Source organism: Esox lucius, chromosome 23, assembly GCF_011004845.1.
Source record: "Esox lucius isolate fEsoLuc1 chromosome 23, fEsoLuc1.pri, whole genome shotgun sequence".
In the NCBI taxonomy this organism is placed as follows: Eukaryota; Metazoa; Chordata; class Actinopteri; order Esociformes; family Esocidae; genus Esox; species Esox lucius.
In genome coordinates this window covers 7,139,139-7,157,970 of record NC_047591.1, presented here as the reverse complement: position 1 = coordinate 7,157,970, position 18,832 = coordinate 7,139,139, and the positions used below count along the sequence as shown (strand labels likewise).

At 39.1% G+C, this 18,832-nt stretch overlaps 1 protein-coding gene across 1 annotated transcript; it reads left to right on the top strand.

Moving 5' to 3' along the window:
- Nucleotides 1–4,636: 4,636 nt before the first annotated feature.
- LOC105020184 (acyl-coenzyme A thioesterase 1-like) lies at nucleotides 4,637–18,361 on the top strand. The gene is made up of 11 exons (XM_029116914.2): nucleotides 4,637–4,904; nucleotides 5,111–5,310; nucleotides 12,927–13,026; nucleotides 13,147–13,337; nucleotides 14,023–14,186; nucleotides 14,988–15,107; nucleotides 15,196–15,278; nucleotides 15,383–15,476; nucleotides 17,190–17,264; nucleotides 17,358–17,499; nucleotides 17,833–18,361. Exons 1-11 carry the CDS (start codon nucleotides 4,798–4,800, stop codon nucleotides 17,961–17,963), a joined length of 1,407 nt encoding a protein of 468 aa, XP_028972747.2. The 5' UTR covers nucleotides 4,637–4,797; the 3' UTR covers nucleotides 17,964–18,361.
- Nucleotides 18,362–18,832: the final 471 nt, after the last annotated feature.

Below are 18,832 nucleotides of genomic sequence, written 5' to 3'. Positions count from 1 at the left end.
AGCAATAACTAGCTAATAACTAGGCATTTGTCTTGCTAACTTGGACATACACTTTATGTTAAAAGTGCCCAATGCAAGTTTGCGCCGCCTTTTGGCATTGACTTTCAGGGTCTATTACGCTGGTTTGCGCTACCTAATGTAGTTTGATTGACAGCTTTGCCTGCAGGTGGGTGGAAACACTTTCTGCTTGCAGGCTGCAGTCTGACAGCTGAGACCGCAGGTTGGATTGAAGTGCAACATGCATTCAGTAATCTTTTATACTAGTAATCTCCAATTGTCAGTGCTGGTGCAGTGAACACCTACAATCGTTTTGAGGGAGTCGAAGGGGCACTTTTCATAACTACGGAATACAGAATTAACATAAACCACTAAACTGATCACAGTGTCATCTGGACTACCCGTTGCCATATTTCAAAGACTCGTTGGTAGCTCGTTGACAGGGGTAAAATGATATGTGTGTTTTGACCAGCTTGCACAAGGCTAAATTTAGCTAAAAAGGCTATGTATTTGTTTCTTCCGCAATAGTTACTTATGCATTATGTTTGTGTAACAACTCACAATGCGAGTTATTTTTTGTTTGTCTTTTGAAGAGAACACCACAAATGTTAGCTAGGTTGTTACTGTATTCTCCAGCATGGAATCAAGGAACTTCAGAGAAACGTAAAACGTATCTCCACTAATCAAAATAAAAAAAACAAGAACATTGATTTCGGATTAGGATTTATGTGACAACTAAGATTATCTCATCTTACTCCATGGAATGGAGACGCTCTCTTTGCTTCATTTCTTATTAATTAGCGATCTCCTCTGGTGGTAAAGCCCACATCTGCCACTGCTTCTTCAAAAATATTGGCCATTTTTGTAACTTTCAGTGTACCAGCACTTAAAGCCTGTCATAGGCCCTCACCACACACACCTTCACGGATGTACCTGCCTATGAACGTCCCGGGCTTGTACATTTTACTTGCCACCAAGGTAGTGGGGATAATGTCAGTCATGACACTGCCAGATATTATTTTTTATTGTTTGCTGATGATATATAAGGGACATTATCGGATATTGTGATATGGAAAATGCTGCATAAGGCATCTTTTAATGTAGTTTCTAGTATGCCTGATTATACATATTTTTAGGCCTAATAAATTCCTTTGAATTGCCACTGTGTATGAAATGTGCTATACAAAAAAAACTTGCCTTGTCTCACACACTTGTTTGCTAATGTTAGGCATCTACCTTTTTGAGAGCTGGTCCCTAAGGTCTAGAACTTCTTTTCCAATTTATTTTTGGAAATTGTAAATGTCTCCAGCGCCTCAGGAGTTATGAGGGGGGTGAATCTGGATGATCAACCACACATCTTGGAGCAAGTTCAGCTTCAGGGTCTGGGTCATTCATGTTCTCCAACATTGGCAGCAGTAGTTCTCACTCGCTACAACAAAAGCATTCAGTTTCAGTTGGTATTAAATTGTTCCACAACTACACCACCAATCTCTGGATATTCTGGGCAAGGGTTGGGGATTAACTGGTTCACTATTGCTCCCCCTGCTGTCCGACCCCCTATCTGGTCAATTCTTCCTCTGTGTACTCAAACAAGTAAGGCTCTATCCCCAGAAAAAAGTATTCTTCTTGGTGATATTCAGAGTCAGACATGATACATGTATTTTCCTTTCTCTCTCAAGCAAATAACGTTTCACTGTCCTAGGTGAATATCAACGACGGAATAGGAAACTTGCATTCTAGCTAGTGAATGCTATCTTTTGCTTACTGTAACGTATACACTTCCTCTTCCCAGAAGAACCCACAGATTGATACAATTGTGAACAAAACTGACAAGTAAACACAGGAAGATTTGATTTATATTGGAACATTTTAAACTTTATTTTGAGGAATACAACATTGTCATGTTCTTTCCAAAACACAGCTAGTCATGTTTTGGAGCAGTTTTCCACTTGCAATGCAGCTTTAAGCGGGATGCACCGTTTCCATTCATGAATTTGGACTATGCTAATAATGCTAATTACAGACTGGGACAGAGCTGAATAATGGATTGTTTTGAGAAATGACCCTATGTGTCTTCAGGAACAAATCACTTATATCCAAATATGAATCTGGCTGAACTATACCTTAAAAAATCAAATATCTAACACACTATGATGGTTAGAGGACCTGGTAAGAGTTGAGTTGGAGCCGGGTGATCCTGGTCTTGTATGGGTTAAGGAGGAGCCGAGAGGCCCTGCTGTGGGTTGAGTTGGAGCCTTGGTAGTCAGGGGGCAGTTGATGGGCAGTAGATTATCCAAGGAGCCTCTGATGATTATTAGCCATCAGGGTGCCTTGTAAGCCAAGGCCCCATTTGCCCAGTCCATAATCCGGCCCTAGATGTAGCACATGCAATTTTCAGTGTATGTAAAACTATAGTATCTCGAGCTGGAAGTAAAGCAAAACATTTTAATACCACAAACTTAATAAAGCATTTGAAAGTATATCACCTTGAGGAGCATCGTCACTATGCAAAGCTGGCTCAAGTCTTGAGAGGCAAGACAGCAGCCCCAGCAGATGCCACCATGGCTCAGCCAACAGTACAGGAAACTATACAGAAAACCCATGGCTGTGACAGTCAAAAAGCCAAAGCCATCACAAAAGAGAAAGTGTTTATTGGACTTGATGACCAACCCTTTAGTGTGGTCGAGGACCTAGGTTTCTGCAAATGGAGCCTTTCTGCAGTCTCCCCAAGAATCTCACTGTCCTTTCAGCAATGGTCTTACAGCACATACAGATTTGGAATATTGTGTAAGTATGTAACACACACATTTTAGTAAACGCTAGCCTGCTGGTGTGAACTTGAAAACTTTCCTCCTGGTATGATTGAATAAGAGGTCTCACCGTCAGTGCAAGGCCATCACCTGAACTGCTGTAGCTTACAAAAACGTAAAATGCATGGGTTTTTAGTTGTAGAATCAGTTATTTTTGATTTTGCAACTACCACCTGTAGTTCAATACATGTATTAATGTGAGTGAAATCCAGTTCCTGGTTTTAGGAGAAACGGAAATTAATACACAAGTAGGCAGGAAAGCAGAATGTATGCTTAAACTACAGACCAAATGTCAGAACGTCTGGAACTCCTTTATTGTGAGCAATTACATTGAAGATCAACATTACACCAGCAGAGATTAAATGTATTAACAGTATACATTAATCATTACGTCAGTCTTAACTGTCACACTGCAAAAAAATCCCACATGAGTATGGGTAAAATCAACAAAAACGTATCCTCTTCTTGAGGCACAAAGCACTATATTCATTATATCGATTAATTAAGAACATCAGCAGAATGCTTCCAAATTTCTCCATAGACTGTCAGGGCCTGGCCACTGGCCTTCTGCTTCAGATTTTTGCATCTGGCTTCCTTCCTGTACACGCATGTTTAAACGTGTAAATATCTTTAATGTGTGCATAATATTTTGCAACAGTTGTTTCAAACAACAAAAAATCCAGTAATGTTGGATTATAATGTCTGTTCAAAGAATTTAACCATGAATTCCAGTTTTATTTTACTATTGGGGTCATTGAACTGAAAATTAAATTGACATTCAATTGTGTCCTTCATAGATTTGTTGCTACTGAGTTCTCTTCATTCATTTACTCCCTCTCCATTGTGATTTTATGTTGCTTACCCAAAGAGATGCTTGGTTGTGCCGTGAATATTATTGAAAATGGGCCGGGAATTAAGGCAGCAGCTCATGTTTTTTATGTAGCAGCCTAAACCCTGATGCTGACAATCAGGTCAAAACCCCTTTCCATAGTCACTTGGGGGTATGAATTACCACGTCACATTTGAAGACCATTAATGTTCTGCTAGCAGTAGGATAATATGCTGGCAGCCTGAAACGCAGTGGATGTTTAAATAAAATACTTAATTTCAATGTATTGCAAGGTGTATAATTAATTATAAAGATATTTAATTGTAGCTGCTAGTGTATCATCTAAAATGATTTAGATGAAACACTATGTGTCATAGAAGTCTATGCAAATGTCCACATACCGGAAAAACTGTGTGAAGTGGAACATTGTAGGCTATTTGAGAAATGATCAGGACGTTGTGTAGAATCTATCCACAGTGTCATTTCATGGGGCAATACAGATTATATATCTAGCAGCACATTTTAACCTGCCAACTCCATTAGCCCCAATGCAATACTATAAAAGCCACCTCTCTCAACATTGATTTGTACGATTCCAAACAGAAACTACATAATGAAGATGAAGGAACATTCAAAGCAAACCCAGAATAAGGTTTTAAAAGCACCAATTATGCCAATGAAGTGAGTGGTTTGAATGTGCTGCTAGATGTATCATTTGTACATTTGATATGACATACAGATTCTACGGACCTTACTGAATTTTTCCACCTCACATATGTTTCCCTCAATGAGCCAATTTTCCATTTTTCTGGACAACATTTATATATTTTTTTGATTAATTAATGTTTGCTGTAGCCTTAAAACACCTTTGGTTTGAGTTGAGTGTCTTCAGAATTAATCATACACTTTGCAATGCATTAACATGGGGGCTTTTATATTGAAGGTGTCGACATTCCCATACGATGGTGACGTCATCCATTCATCATCCATCGAGAAATATAGATAGACAGACTCAAGCAAGCAGCTGGTTTAGTGCGTACATTTTTGTCGACTAATTAAGGGACCGCTGTGTCGGTATTGATTTATTACATGTTTAGCAAAAAAAATATTTTTTCTTCATAGGTTAACATTTATTTTGTCTTCATAGCACATTTAAAAGTGATGCAGGGGGCCAGGTGTCTCTTTAGTTACACGAGAATTGCCGCACGCACTTCATTCTTTCCTTCAAGAGTAAACGTATCTTCTTTCACCTGTATCAACCCAAAACGGTAAACGAAGCAGTAGCAGTATGTTATTTACAAATAAATCTGTGTATTTAGTGTAATTTAGTGTAATCTTGTTTGATACGTGCAATGAGAGTAGCAGTTAAGTTGTTCTGTCGTCCGGAATTTTAAAAGGTCAAGGACAGTATATGTAACCGATACCACTACAGTCTTCTTTACCAAAGTTTTGTTGTTTCTGCTTCATTCGGCAGTTCTTCCACCACAGCACCTATGTTCCCGCTTTTGTCAGTAAAGCCCACGCGAGGACTTGTGGATGAGAAGATCCAGGTGTTTGTTAGTAATTTACCTCCCCGGTTCGCGGTGACGCTACATTCCCTCCATCACTCCGAGGACGATTACTACTGGGAGGCGTTTGGTCATTACAACACTGACGAACTAGGCAACGTAACAGGTAAGGTGACTGATTCTTTTGTTGAACCTTCGCACTTCTGCATGTAAAACTATGGAATCCGTTACATTTGAGGGCCTGAAGATCACAGCCATCCAATATTGGTTTTTGGCCTTGTCCCTTGAATACAAAGATTTCTCACTTTTAGTGACATTATGTATCTTAGATGATGAGATCCCCAAACTTTTTGCAACTTTATGTTGAGAAACATTATTCTTAAATTGTTGCACTATTTGCCTGTGCTGTCTTTCACAGAGTGGTGAACCCCTCCCCATCCTCACTTCTGACAGTCCCATCCTCTCTTTTAATACCCAATCATGTTAATAACCTTTTACCAATTGACCTAATTTGTTGTGTGATATTCCACCAGGTTTCGTTTTTTAGCATTACAGAACTTCTCCAGTCTTTTGTTTGCCTCTGTCCCAACTTTTCTGAATTTGGTGGCATCAAATTCAAAGTGGGCATATTTTTCAATAAACAATAAAATGTCAGAGTTTTATCATTTGATATGTTGTCTTTGTACTATTTACTATTGAACATGGGGTTTAAATGATTTGCACATCATTGAGTTCAGTTTTTCATTTACATTTTACACAGCGTCCCAACTTTTTTGGAAACAGTCCCATTCCTAAAAAACAAGATTATTTCAGCCAGTGTTGCCTTATGCGCATCAGGTGGTTTCATAGCTGGCTAAAATGAAAAATGATAAATATATGATATTGCAGTAATTTCAGAAGTTCAAATAATGACATTTTAGGTAGTATCAAGACTTTGTTGGAAACGAGAGGCTAACTTAATTGGCACATCCCCTACCCATGTATTTTTGCTTTTAGTTGAACTAGACTTCCAGTGTTACATTGTTTCTCTTTTTGTCTTAGTTTCTGTTTTGTTATATCTTAGTTCTTTAGAAGTCCTCTGTTCTTCCTGTGCCTGTGTCCTGCCTCCTGTTTCAGTGTTACATACTAAAGTACAACTGGTTTTAGAGGTATATGTCATCTGAATAGGAATAAATTCAAAACTTAATTAAGCGACAGAGCTGTAATAAGACAACTATTTTGGGATAAAAGTGAAGTAATTTAGAAGAAATAAGAAGTGTAGCCTCCTGAGAGGTAAAGGAACACACCACAAATGTTAATAGATCTCAAGCTTAAATTGTGACCTATTAAATTGCTGTATAGAAGGGTAAATGATTGTACAATCAGGGTTATTCAGAATGGCAAGTCATATGGATAGTGAACTATTCAAAAAACAGACATTTAGAATTATAAATTCATGTGAAATCAGTAAAATTAAAACCAACAGTCATAACGAGTGTACGTTGGACAAGGAAGTTCACTGACCAAATGCGAAATCCTTTGCTGCAACTGGAGCACTTAAGTATCCTTTTACATCCATCTTCCTTGTTGTGTCTTAACCAGAAAAGGAACCTGGCAAGCCTGGTTCAGCCGGTCCACAATTAAATGTGATGTTGCCCAGTTGCCCTCACTTGATTTGAACCTGGGTCTCCCAGAGGAGATGCTGTATCTTTAACCACAATGCCATGGAGCTACATGTTTGCAGGGTGTTGGTATAGCGTCTTGACATTAGATCATTTTGTCATGCATTAATGTCACACCAAGTTTGAATATTTCGCTTTCACCATTAAGCATTGTGTTAAACTGACTAACGTTTCTTATTAAGTTTACTTCCACAAATAGAATCTATGAACTGTATGGCTTTTTGCCACTGGCCGTTTTAACAGCTTATTAACCAGTAATAGGCTTACTAGTATCTAATTTACTACTTGGAATACTCATAAGAATTGAGCAATTGTTAGCGGGACTGAAGATGAACTTTACCCTGCCAAAGCTATTTATTTTCATGGCACAACAACAGCGCTTGACAATAGCAATTGGAATAGTCATAAGAATTGAGCAGGTGCTAGCGAGACTGAAGATGAACTTTACAAGGCCAGAGCTATTTCATGGCACAACAATGTTTGTTTTTCTTTCATTTGTGAATGACATTGATACAATAGCTATCAATATAGGTGACAGTAACTTACTTTTTCGTCAAGTGACAAGACGAGAGAATCGTGGAAACCCCTACTCTTTTACTGGCCAAGCGATTGTGGTGTAGCCTATATTTCCCAAAAAAGCATGCATTGATGGGGGGAACAAAGATCTTTTTTTCTTGACTTAATGCACATGATGTTACGCCTGTGTCCTGCCTCCTCCCTCAAATGTTACACTGTTCCATCTTTCTGGCATCTTGACGATTTAAGAGATTTTTACCCTATAATGTTTGTTTAGAAAACTAAGATGTGATATAAGCTTTTAATATTTAAACTTGGCCATAGCAATCCAGAGTGGAAATTGTATTATTACCATAATGTACCTTGATATTGAAGAATCAAACCAGGAATGCAAACATGTTGATGTATGTTATAAACATTTCACACTCAAGGGTCATGATTCACCTTACTGAGGTCAACCTGTGAGGGGGGATGTTTTAGTATTAGCTGTCTGGTTATGTTACAATAAACAAATGACATACTGAATGTCCTGCCTGAAATGTCCTATCATAGTGTGTCCTGCCAGCAGACACGGCTAAGTAAAAAGTAAACACCTTTCCAAAGGACCGCATGTTCTCCTGGAAAGATGGCCGATTGCCAACATCCATCTCAGCCAAAGGAGCTTAACTCCATGAACTGGCAGATGCCTGTTTGAAGAATGACATTTTGTTATAATTTGCTCTGACAATTTATCAGTGTAGCATTGACATATTGTTCTGGAACAACGAGCAAACCATAAAATAACATTCTCCTATTACTGGATTTACCATCTCCAAAAACATGACAGAGAACAGACTAGAGGATTCGAAGTATGCATCCGTGCATGCTTTCTGGGGTAATATACAGTTGTGCTCAAAAGTTTGCATACCCTTGGAAAATCTGTAATTTATGTACCATTTGTAAATAAAACATGAGTGAAACAAGATCAATTATCATGTTTTAATCCTTGAAGTTACATCTACTCCTCACATTTTGTTTAGATTCTGGAATTTGTTTAATTTCATGTATTCACATGACGACGACAAAGAGGCAACGGTATTGACAGTTAAGTAATGTTAAGGCTAGCTAGCAAAAAGGCTAACATTATCTCAGTTACACAAAAGTAAACCATGATGTATGCTTTAACATTACAATAACCTGTGCTAATAAGTACGACCTAAATAAACAAATGTAGTGACTTATTTATGTGCGGAGCAAGTAATATTTCTTTTTTAATCTTTTACCACAAAAGCTGTCGAGTGATGTCCAAAAAGTGTTCAGGTGTATTCTCCCACTCGGAGGTCAGAACTTTCCCACTTCCCAATTGCTCATGAAAGCACCTTCAAAAACTGAGAGGTTTGATTAAGTTTAGCACTAAGTCTGATATCTGTCGATACCTAGCTAGCTTGCCTACCTGCATGTAGTCCGTTCTCTGCGGTTGTTCTCAGTTGCGAACTACAAACAAACATACAAACAAAAAAAACGATGGCTGACCGGGAGATTTTGACAGTAGCAGGGACACAAAGGCCATGGGGCCATGGGGCATTCACGGCCAGAGCAAAGGGCTACGACGGCCAATTCCTATGCTGATGGAAATTCTTTAGTCATTTTGCATGAACCGCAGGTTTGAGATCTCCCCAGAGTGGCTCGATGATTTTATGGTCAGGAGCCTGTGATAGCCGCTCCAGAACCTTCACCCTTTTCTGCTGTAACCACAGGAGGGTCAACTTGGCCTTATGCTTAGTGTCACTGTCGTGTTGGAAAGTCAGAGTGCGTCCCATGCGCTGCTTTCATGCAGAAGAATGCAAATTGTCTGCCAGTTTTTTCTGATAACATGCTGCATTCATTTTGCCATAAATTTTCACAAGATTCCCGTGCCTTTAGAGCTCATACCTCCTAATCATCAGTGAGCCACCACCTTGCTTTACAGTGGGGATGGCCTTGTTGACCCCTCACCAAATAGCGCTTATGGTTGTGACCATAAAGCTCTATTTTGGTCTCGTCACTCCAAATTACAGTGTGCCAGAAGCTGTGAGGCATGTCAAGGTGTTTTCAGGCATATTGTAACCAGGCTTATTTGTGGCATTGGCACAGTAAAGGCTTCTTTCTGGCAACTCGACCAGGCAGCTCATTTTTGTTAAGGTATTGTGCTCCTTGAAACAACCACACCGTCTTTTTCCAGAGCAGCCTTTATTTCTCCTAAGGTTACCTGCAGGTTTTTCTTTGTATCCCGAACAATTCTTCTGGCAGTTCTGGCTGAAATCTTTCTTGGTCTACCTAACCTTGGCTAGATTAACTATATTGCTTATACATTTCAATTATGTCTTTTATTGTGATAAAGAAAATCTGAGCGCTGCCAGCATAATATCCTGCCGCTAAAATAATGCCAATGAAGCCTTGAATGGCCATTTTCGTCAAGTGAAAAGATGAGAATCGTGGAAACCACCAGTAGTAGTCGCAATACTGTATAACCGTGAACAGTTTGTTTTAGGCTTACTGTAATGTAGCTACTGAATTGTAGCCAGCTAGGTTTTTGTCTATCCTGAGCCAAAAAGCATGCCCGGATGCATACTTCGAAAATCCACAAGAAATAGTTGTACTATAACCGTAAACAGTTTTATTGTGGCCCGCAATTCAGATTAATAAATATCACCGTCCTCAACTTGGGTCTCCCACATGAGTGGCACTGTCTTTTCTATGCATTATGGCCTTTGCCAGTGGCAGGTTTAACATCTAAATAGCCAGTATATAGGCTTACTAGTATCTACTAACTTCCTAGGAATAGTCATAAGGATTTAGCAATTTATCCCTGCCAAAGCCATTTCATGGCACAAAAACATTAGTTTTTCTTTCATTCGTGAATGACATTGATACAATAACTATAGGTGACGATAACTGACTTTCTCGTGAAGTGAAAATATGAGAGAATCGTGGAAACACCAACCCTTTTACTGCTCAAGGGGTTTTGATAAAGCCTATTATTACCCCCAAAAGCATGCACAGATGCGTACTTTTGAAAACCCACCAGAAACAGACGCAATAACCATAAACAGTTTTACTATAACGTTGCTACTGAATGTTGTCTATCCTGACCCAAAAAGCATGCACGGATACGTACTTTGAAAATCCCCCAGAAATAGTCGCAATACTGTATAACCGTAAACAGTTTTTGTTTATTCTAGCTACTGAATGGTGTAGCCAGCTAAGTTTTTGTCTATCCTGACCAAAAACGCATGCACTGAAGCGTACTTCTAAAACCTAACAAAAACAGTCGCATATAATCGTAAACAGTTTTATTTAAGGCTTACTATAATGTAGATACCGAATGTTATAGAAATCGAAGTACTTGTCTATCTAGAACAAATCTAAGTGCATACTTTGCTTTGAACGTAAGGAGATACGATCGCGGAATGATATATCTTGCAGGACCACTTCTTTAACCACTACGCTATTTAACAAGTTCGGTCAGTCAGTGACATTCGCTCTAATTAAGTTGTTCTGCAGGGCTTGACATTGGCACCCGCCCACCTGCCAAATGCGGGTAGAAATTGGCTGTGGTTTGTAACGCAGTCACTAGCCACTTTGGCGGGTGGTATTCTATATATTTATACACAGGTGTTTTCCTGCATTCAAAGCTCAAAAGGCGACAGCCTTCCCAAAATCTCGCACCTAATAACCTCAAACTACATCAAATCCGCATAATTTTTTTTCCAAAACTATTCAGCTGAGTTCTTTGGTAAGCTTAGAAATACAGATTTGTTTTTAAAAAGAGATCGCGAAACAAACGAAAATTACTGGTGAATTACTGGTGAAAAGACATCAGATTAGGGTATGTACTATCCCCCCAAAATATTAGGCTGTATATGCAATATATAAAGTAAAAATATATAATCAACTTATATAAATATGTACATGAAAACGCTGGATCAGCGACAGCAGCAGAGCCAAGTACATCGAAGTCAAGGGAGATTAACGACAAGGATGGGGAAAACCCCAGTATGTATGTATATATACAGCTCTCGAAAAAATTAAGAGACCATTTTTCCTTTTTCTTTCCTTTCCAAAAAAGTTGGAAAGGAAGGTTTTGAGTGAGGAACAGAAGAGTACAATTTGCAGTAGTCTCTTAAAATTAACCCTTCTGTTACTCACTCAAAACCTTCCTTTTCAACCTTTTTGGAAAGGAAAGAAAAAGGTGCATTGGTCTCTTACACACACACACACACACACACACTTTTTTTAATAATTGTAATCCCCTTGCAATGACAGTGACACTACAAGCTACGCCCCCACAATTCCCATGAGCATTACCTGCATACAGTGTTTGATTCTGTTCCATTTGTGTTAGGCCTATTGCCTTGCACACCAGTGACTGAATGAGTGTACAAGACAGGCTAAGATGTAGCACACCATAGTCACATTTCCCAACAACAAAATGGTGGCTAGTGAAAATGCTGAGTGGCTAGTAACTTTGGAAAAACACTAGCCACAGTGGCTGGTGAGCAAAAAAGTTAATGTCAAGCACTGTTGTTGTGCCATGAAAAGAAATAGCTTGGGCAGTGTAAAGTTCATCTTCAGTCAATTGCTCAATTCTTATGACTATTCCAAGTAGTAAATTAGATACATGTAAGCCTATTGTAGTGGCCATTTGTCACAAACAGATGAAAGATTAAACTTAAATCAAATCTTAAACGACAACTTCAAGCACCCTGGGCAGGTAATGTACGCAAGCAAGAAATGACTGTATTCCAGACTGGATTCAGTGTTGTGGCTGGTTTATTTGTTCCAACTGAGCAAACATTACAGCATCTCTCACGTTGGTAGAAAATCATGTGCCCATCACCCAGGTGCATACATGGCATCTTCTTCTTCCTACCTATATTCACCTTTACCTGTGCCCACCACTGCCCTCTAGTGTCTAAATCAAACATTGTAATTATTAAACTAACCATAAATAAAAACTAAACGTATAAATAAGAAACAATTAACTAAACAAACAAACAAATATTACCAAAAATATATATTACTAATATGAACAAAATCCTAATAATAAACAAATTAATCTACAAAATTACCACTACTGAAACACACTAATGTAGCTCCCACACCTATTACTGGCTAATAAGTTGTTAAAAAGCACAATGTCAAAATTCATACAGTTCATAGATACTAGTTGTGGTGGAGGTAAACTTAATAAACGTTAGTCAGTTTAACACAATGCATAATGGTGTCTAGCGAAATATTCAAACATGGCGTGATGTTAATGCATGACAAAATTATTTAATGTTGAGACGCTATACTGACACTCTGCACACATATAGCTTAGTGGCGTAGTGGTTAAAGACACAGCCTATCACGTGGGAGACTCTGGTTTGAATCCAACAAGGGCAAGAACATGTATCTCTTTTAATTGCAGGCTGGCCAAACTAGGCTTGCTTGGTTCCATTTCCTATCAAGTTAGGCCAATTTGCAGGAAAATAACAAACATTACAACAGTGGGTGTCAGCTCTGGTAGTACTCTTCAAGGAATGAGGCTTATCAGTAGACCTTGTGTATTTGATGCCCAAACAAATGTTATTTCTTGTTGCAGTGACTGAGGATGCCAGTGTGGGAGGAACATATGAAGGCACAGAGCCCATGGGTCTACTGTGGAGCATGCAGCCTGTTCCAGGGAGTCGAACAGGCCTCCGGTAACACACCTACAGGATGGGATGTCTGGGGTCCATTTTACAAACAAATATTAGAGAGACATACCTTTCTGGATGGTCTAGTAAACTAGTGTCTTTCTCTTCCCCCAACCCCACCCCCAGGTTGAGAAAGATGAATGTCCTCACTCCCATGGTGGTACACATCTCTGTGTTCAGTGGTCATGTGACTGAGGGCTTCAGCAAGCAGTCTCCCCTAGCAACTGTTGTCATAGAGCGATGGTACCTGGCACCAGGTGTTCGCAGAATTGACATCAGGGAAGATGGGGTCAAAGGCACCCTGTTTATACCCCCAGGTACCAAAGCATTGTTCTTTTCTGATAGTTATACACAATCAAATACACTTTTGTCAACACCCTAAACAACACTGACACATCCAAGTTCATAGTCAATTCCTTGCCAGGATGGCACAAAGATTCATTTCAAAATGCTCCAAAACACCACTAATATTTTTACAATATTTCATGACCTTCTCAAGATCTATGCTTTGAAACACTTGTCTCTGAGGTCTACGGAGAGGTCCTTGGACATTATGGTCTGGTTTTTGCACTGTCAGGTGTGGGACCTTACTTAGACAAGTGGTCTTGTCTAATCAATTAAGTTTGCCACAGGTTTTAGTGGGCAACTTTAATAAAGTTTTAGAAACATCTCCAGGATTGGACACAGGATTAATCTTAGCTCAATTTGGCTTGTCATAGCAAAGTGTCTGAATACTTAGTTACATGAGATACTTGTTCAATAAACTGGCACACATTTCTGAAAACAATTTTTTTTACTTTTCCTTTATGTGGTATCATATGTAGTTTGCAAAAAGTTATAATTATAAATTAATTCTATAACGCAACAAAATGTGGAGAAAGTGAAGGGGTCTGAATACTTTTCAGATGATTTTTATTTTGGCACCGTAATGCACTACCTAATCACAATATCAAACTCACAACTGTCATCTATCTTGTATCTGACTCTCTCCATCTCTCTCAGGTCCTGGACCCTTCCCTGGTGTTTTGGATTTGTGGGGAGGAGGTGGTGGACTGGTGGAGTACCGATCTGGACTCTTGGCATCACATGGTTTTGTTTCCATGGCCCTAGAATACTTTATTGTTGACACAAACAGACCACCAACACTCCATTTTAAAATCTTTGAGGTATGTGTATGCAAATTTGCAGTATTTAATTTATCTAGAAGAAAAAAAACAGAACTGAGAACCTTGAATATTTTTTCTTCTTTTTTCTATTCCCCACTTGTTTCCCACTTATACATACATATACTTAATACTTGCAAATTTTCTGCCCTCTCCTTTTGCTTTCATTGCCCATTTAGAATTGCCATTTGTTCTTGTGTTTGCCTCATCGCACAACTTTTCCCCACTTGTTTCCCACTTGTACATACATATACTTAATACTTGCAAATTTTCTGCCCTCTCCTTTTGCGTTCATTGCCCATTTAGAATTGACATTTGCATTATATTTGCCTTAATTGTATATCTATACTTTCCACTTGTAACATACACTATACTTAATACTTGTAAATGTCCTGCCTTCTTCTATTTGCACTTATGGTTAACTGCATTTTGTTGTACTGTACTCGTACTGTTCAGTTACAATGAAGTTGAATCTAATCTAATGTGCTCCTTGTAGAAAAGGATTTAGACTCTCATCTGCCAATCAGGTGTGTTTGAAGGTCTGTGTAAATCAGACTGAGCATGAAAATCAGGAAAAAAATAAATAAAAAAATCCTAAAATAACACAGAATCGCAGTTTGAATAATTGAACCATGGATTTCAGTTTCTCTTGAGCAAGGGCACAATAACATGGCAAGAGTCCACCCATGACCGTTCACCCAGACTGGAACAAAATTAATGTTGTGTTACCTTCACTGAACTGCATCTTTCTTTGTTTTGTTGGCACTTATTAACTCCCTTTCCAACTGTTATTGTATTATCTAGGAAGCTTTCAGGATTGTTCAAGAGCACCCCCTGGTGATGAAGGACAAGGTTGCGCTGTATGGTCTTAGTTTTGGCACGTATGTCACACTCCGCTTAGCAGCCTATTCTAAATCAGTCAGCGTGAGTTTTGCTCCATTTCCTCTACACGGTTTGTGAATAGTGAGTGTTTGTAATTGGTGTTGTAACTTTAATACTGTGTGTATTCCAGCCCAGATGCTGTGTGTGTATCAATGGGAGTCATGACCCCCCGGTCCACAACCTACTCTACAAATTATTTGTACATGTTATGCAGTAAGTGAGACCCACCAGCATGTTTCTGTGTCAAGGCTTTAGTCATTTCCAGAAAACTCCCTTTTCATTAATGTCTTTTGTGACTAAAGTATATTTTATTACAGCACCCAGAATGAAACACGGTCTGATCAGGAGGGCCAAGTGGTCCGTAGAGACCTCATTCTGCCTATTCCAATTGAGTCTAAAGAAACAGTGGATGTAAGTCAAGACATACTGTTTGATCATAGACACATACTGTGAGATCATAGACACATACTGTGAGATCATAGACTCATACTGTTTGATCATAGACACATACTGTGAGATCATAGACACATACTGTGAGATCATAGACACATACTGTGAGATCATAGACACATACTGTGAGATCATAGACACATACTGTTTGATCATAGACACATACTGTTTGATCATAGACACATACTGTGAGATCATAGACACATACTGTGAGATCATAGACTCATACTGTGAGATCATAGACACATACTGTGAGATCATAGACTCATACTGTTTGATCATAGACTCATACTGTTTGATCATAGACACATACTGTGAGATCATAGACACATACTGTGAGATCATAGACACATACTGTGAGATCATAGACACATACTGTTTGATCATAGACTCATACTGTTTGATCATAGACACATACTGTGAGATCATAGACACATACTGTGAGATCATAGACACATACTGTGAGATCATAGACACATACTGTTTGATCATAGACTCATACTGTTTGATCATAGACTCATACTGTTTGATCATAGACACATACTGTGAGATCATAGACACATACTGTGAGATCATACTTGAAAAAAATACACTACACTAGAATATATTTTCCCAAAGTATTTGAAGTGTACTGAAGCGACTAGATTGTATTTGGGTCAAATTGTGTGACCTTTTAAGGTCAAATTGATCATAAGTATATTGGTGGGCTGTGGTCAGGGACACCTACGGGTCATCATGTAGGTTATCCTGAGGTGTGGTGATGGGTCTCAGTTGTCACAAGTCTTACTCCTATACAACTTTAAGCTGAAGCTAAATTAGACTGCAATATCCCAAGTGATAAAGTAGGATCTGTAGGCACTACAAATGTGTGTGAGGAGGGGGGCAGGAAACATGTTGTGTTGTCTGTATAGCAACGGTTGAACAGCCAATGTGACGATATGACCGAGCCAATTGACTTGGTATATAGAGAGACGAGGAATGGGCCTAGAACAGAGCTCTGAGGAAAGTGAAAGCAGATACAGATTCTCTCCAGGTTACCTGTCAGGATTTAATGCCAGAGTGTTCAGAGCTGGAAATGTCCAGCCCTGAGAGAGTGGAAAAGATGATAGGAAGGTTCACAGTGTCAAAGGCAGCAGATTGTGTGAAGAACTTCTGTGACAAAGGAGAGCAGTTTTGGTTGAGTTACCCGTGTTAAAGCCTGACTAGTCAGGGTCAAGGAATTTCGGAAAGGAAAATAAAATCAGGAGACAAGCGGAAGAAGGATTTAGCAGATTAGGGAGATAAGATAGAAGAGGTGAGAGTAGTAGTATTGAGAACATTGTAAGTGTCCACCCCTACCCATGATCAACAGGTTAGGGGTGGAGGAGAAAGAAGTTGACTAGGATGTTTCCTTAGAGAAAGAAATGCATCGTTCTAGTATTGAAATTGTTCTAATTAAGAAATCCCACTGGTTTGTGGAGATAACATTTAGGAATCTTGTTAGGCTGGATCAAGTTCTTGCAAGATATAATATATAAGTCCACCTGCAGACAATAGCATAGGGCTAAATGTGCAATCTTATATAATGGGAACAGCTGACATGTAGCGTTTGATCTCTTGTAAAGACATTAACAATTTCTATTGCTAGTTGCTTAAGCTTAGCTTTGAATTTAAACACATTTAATCTTTTAACAGATGGGGAGGATAGAGTGTCCGTTGATGATGGTCATTGGCGATGATGATCAGAACTGGTCCACATCTGCTGAGGACGTGAGAACATGAAACACACATTATTAAAAACTTCTTATGACATCAGTCATTTGTGATTGACCTTGGCAATGCCCTTTTACCAATGAACTGCAGATGACCCAGATGATGCGTGCAGCAGGAAATGAACACCTGCTGACAATTCTCCGATACCCTGGTGCTGGACACCTCATTGAACCACCCTACACCCCTCACACCAGAGCCAGCACCTTCGTAATGCCACCGAAAAGAGATAAAAGTACTGCACTGCCACACAGAGCTCAAACATAAACACAGTACTAGACAGACTGAAGTAGGAGCCAGTGCTGAAATTGTGTAACATTTTATTTAGGTGCATTTTCTCCACAATAATTTAAGCTTATATTCTATAGCTACGGGATAAGCAGTAAAAGATCTGAGGTCTGGTACTCTGCTTTAGTAACATCTGCCCAAGTCGAGGCAGAATGTAACCTGGTAGAATATCAGTTACAAAGAGAGTGAACATGAGGAATCAAGGAAATGTAAATTAAATTTTTCCTGTGTATAACCTATGCTTAATTTACAAAGTAATGGGTGTGTTTGTTTGTCGCAGTGATCATGTTGTGGGGAGGGTCCCCAAAGCCACATGCTGATGCTCAGGAAGATTCTTGGGAAAAGATCCTTGGGTTTTTCCTGCAACAACTCTACTTGAGCCACAACGATGACCCTAAAGCAAAACTGTGATTTCAAGCACAAGATCCCAGGACCTACTATGAACCTCAGGACCTACTATGAACAACAGATTAAGCTTTATATTGATTGTTTTAATATTTTATCAGACTAGTAGACACAGCTGTAAAAGTCACCTGCAAAATGATTGGCAGCCTCGATAAAAATGAGCAAAAAGAGCAAAAAGGGTCCGTCATCTCCCACTTTTCCCGGTTTCCATTGCTTCACAAACACTTCCCGGACTAGTTCATTGTCACGTCTTCAAATCATGCACACCAGGTCCCAATCATTCCATCAGTATGTTTAAATGTTTCTCCTCTGCTCCCCTCACTTGTCGGTTAGTGTTTCTTCTCGTTCTGTTTTCATGTATGCCTTTCGTTTGTTTTGCTTTAATAAACGCACGTTTGAACGTACTCTGCCAGCGCCTGGTTCCCTCCACTCAACCACCATATCGTGTGACGAACTTGAATATATTTATGTAAACAGACAAAATAACAAAACTTGTCAGTGTCCAATTATTCCCAGACCTAACTGTGTGTGTGTGGGGGGGGGGGGGGGGGGGGGGGCTTTCTCTTAATGTATATACATATATAGTGGGAGCCAATTTGGGTATAAAGATGTTTACTGTTTAAATTGTTTCCTTCAAGTTTTGTATAAATTACATACTGTCTCATTAAAAGATCATTCCGTGTGCTGATGTCTACTTTATGGCTGGTGATGGAGGTGAAGGCAGTTTTAACTGGCACTTCTAGTGAGTTAATATTTAGCTGTGGAGTCATACGGTTTTCTGACCGTGTCATGTCCTCAATTCGTTAAATAAAACATTAGTAATTCTTACCTGAAAATCTGTTAATTATCAGCCTGTGGAATGAAGGGTATTTGTT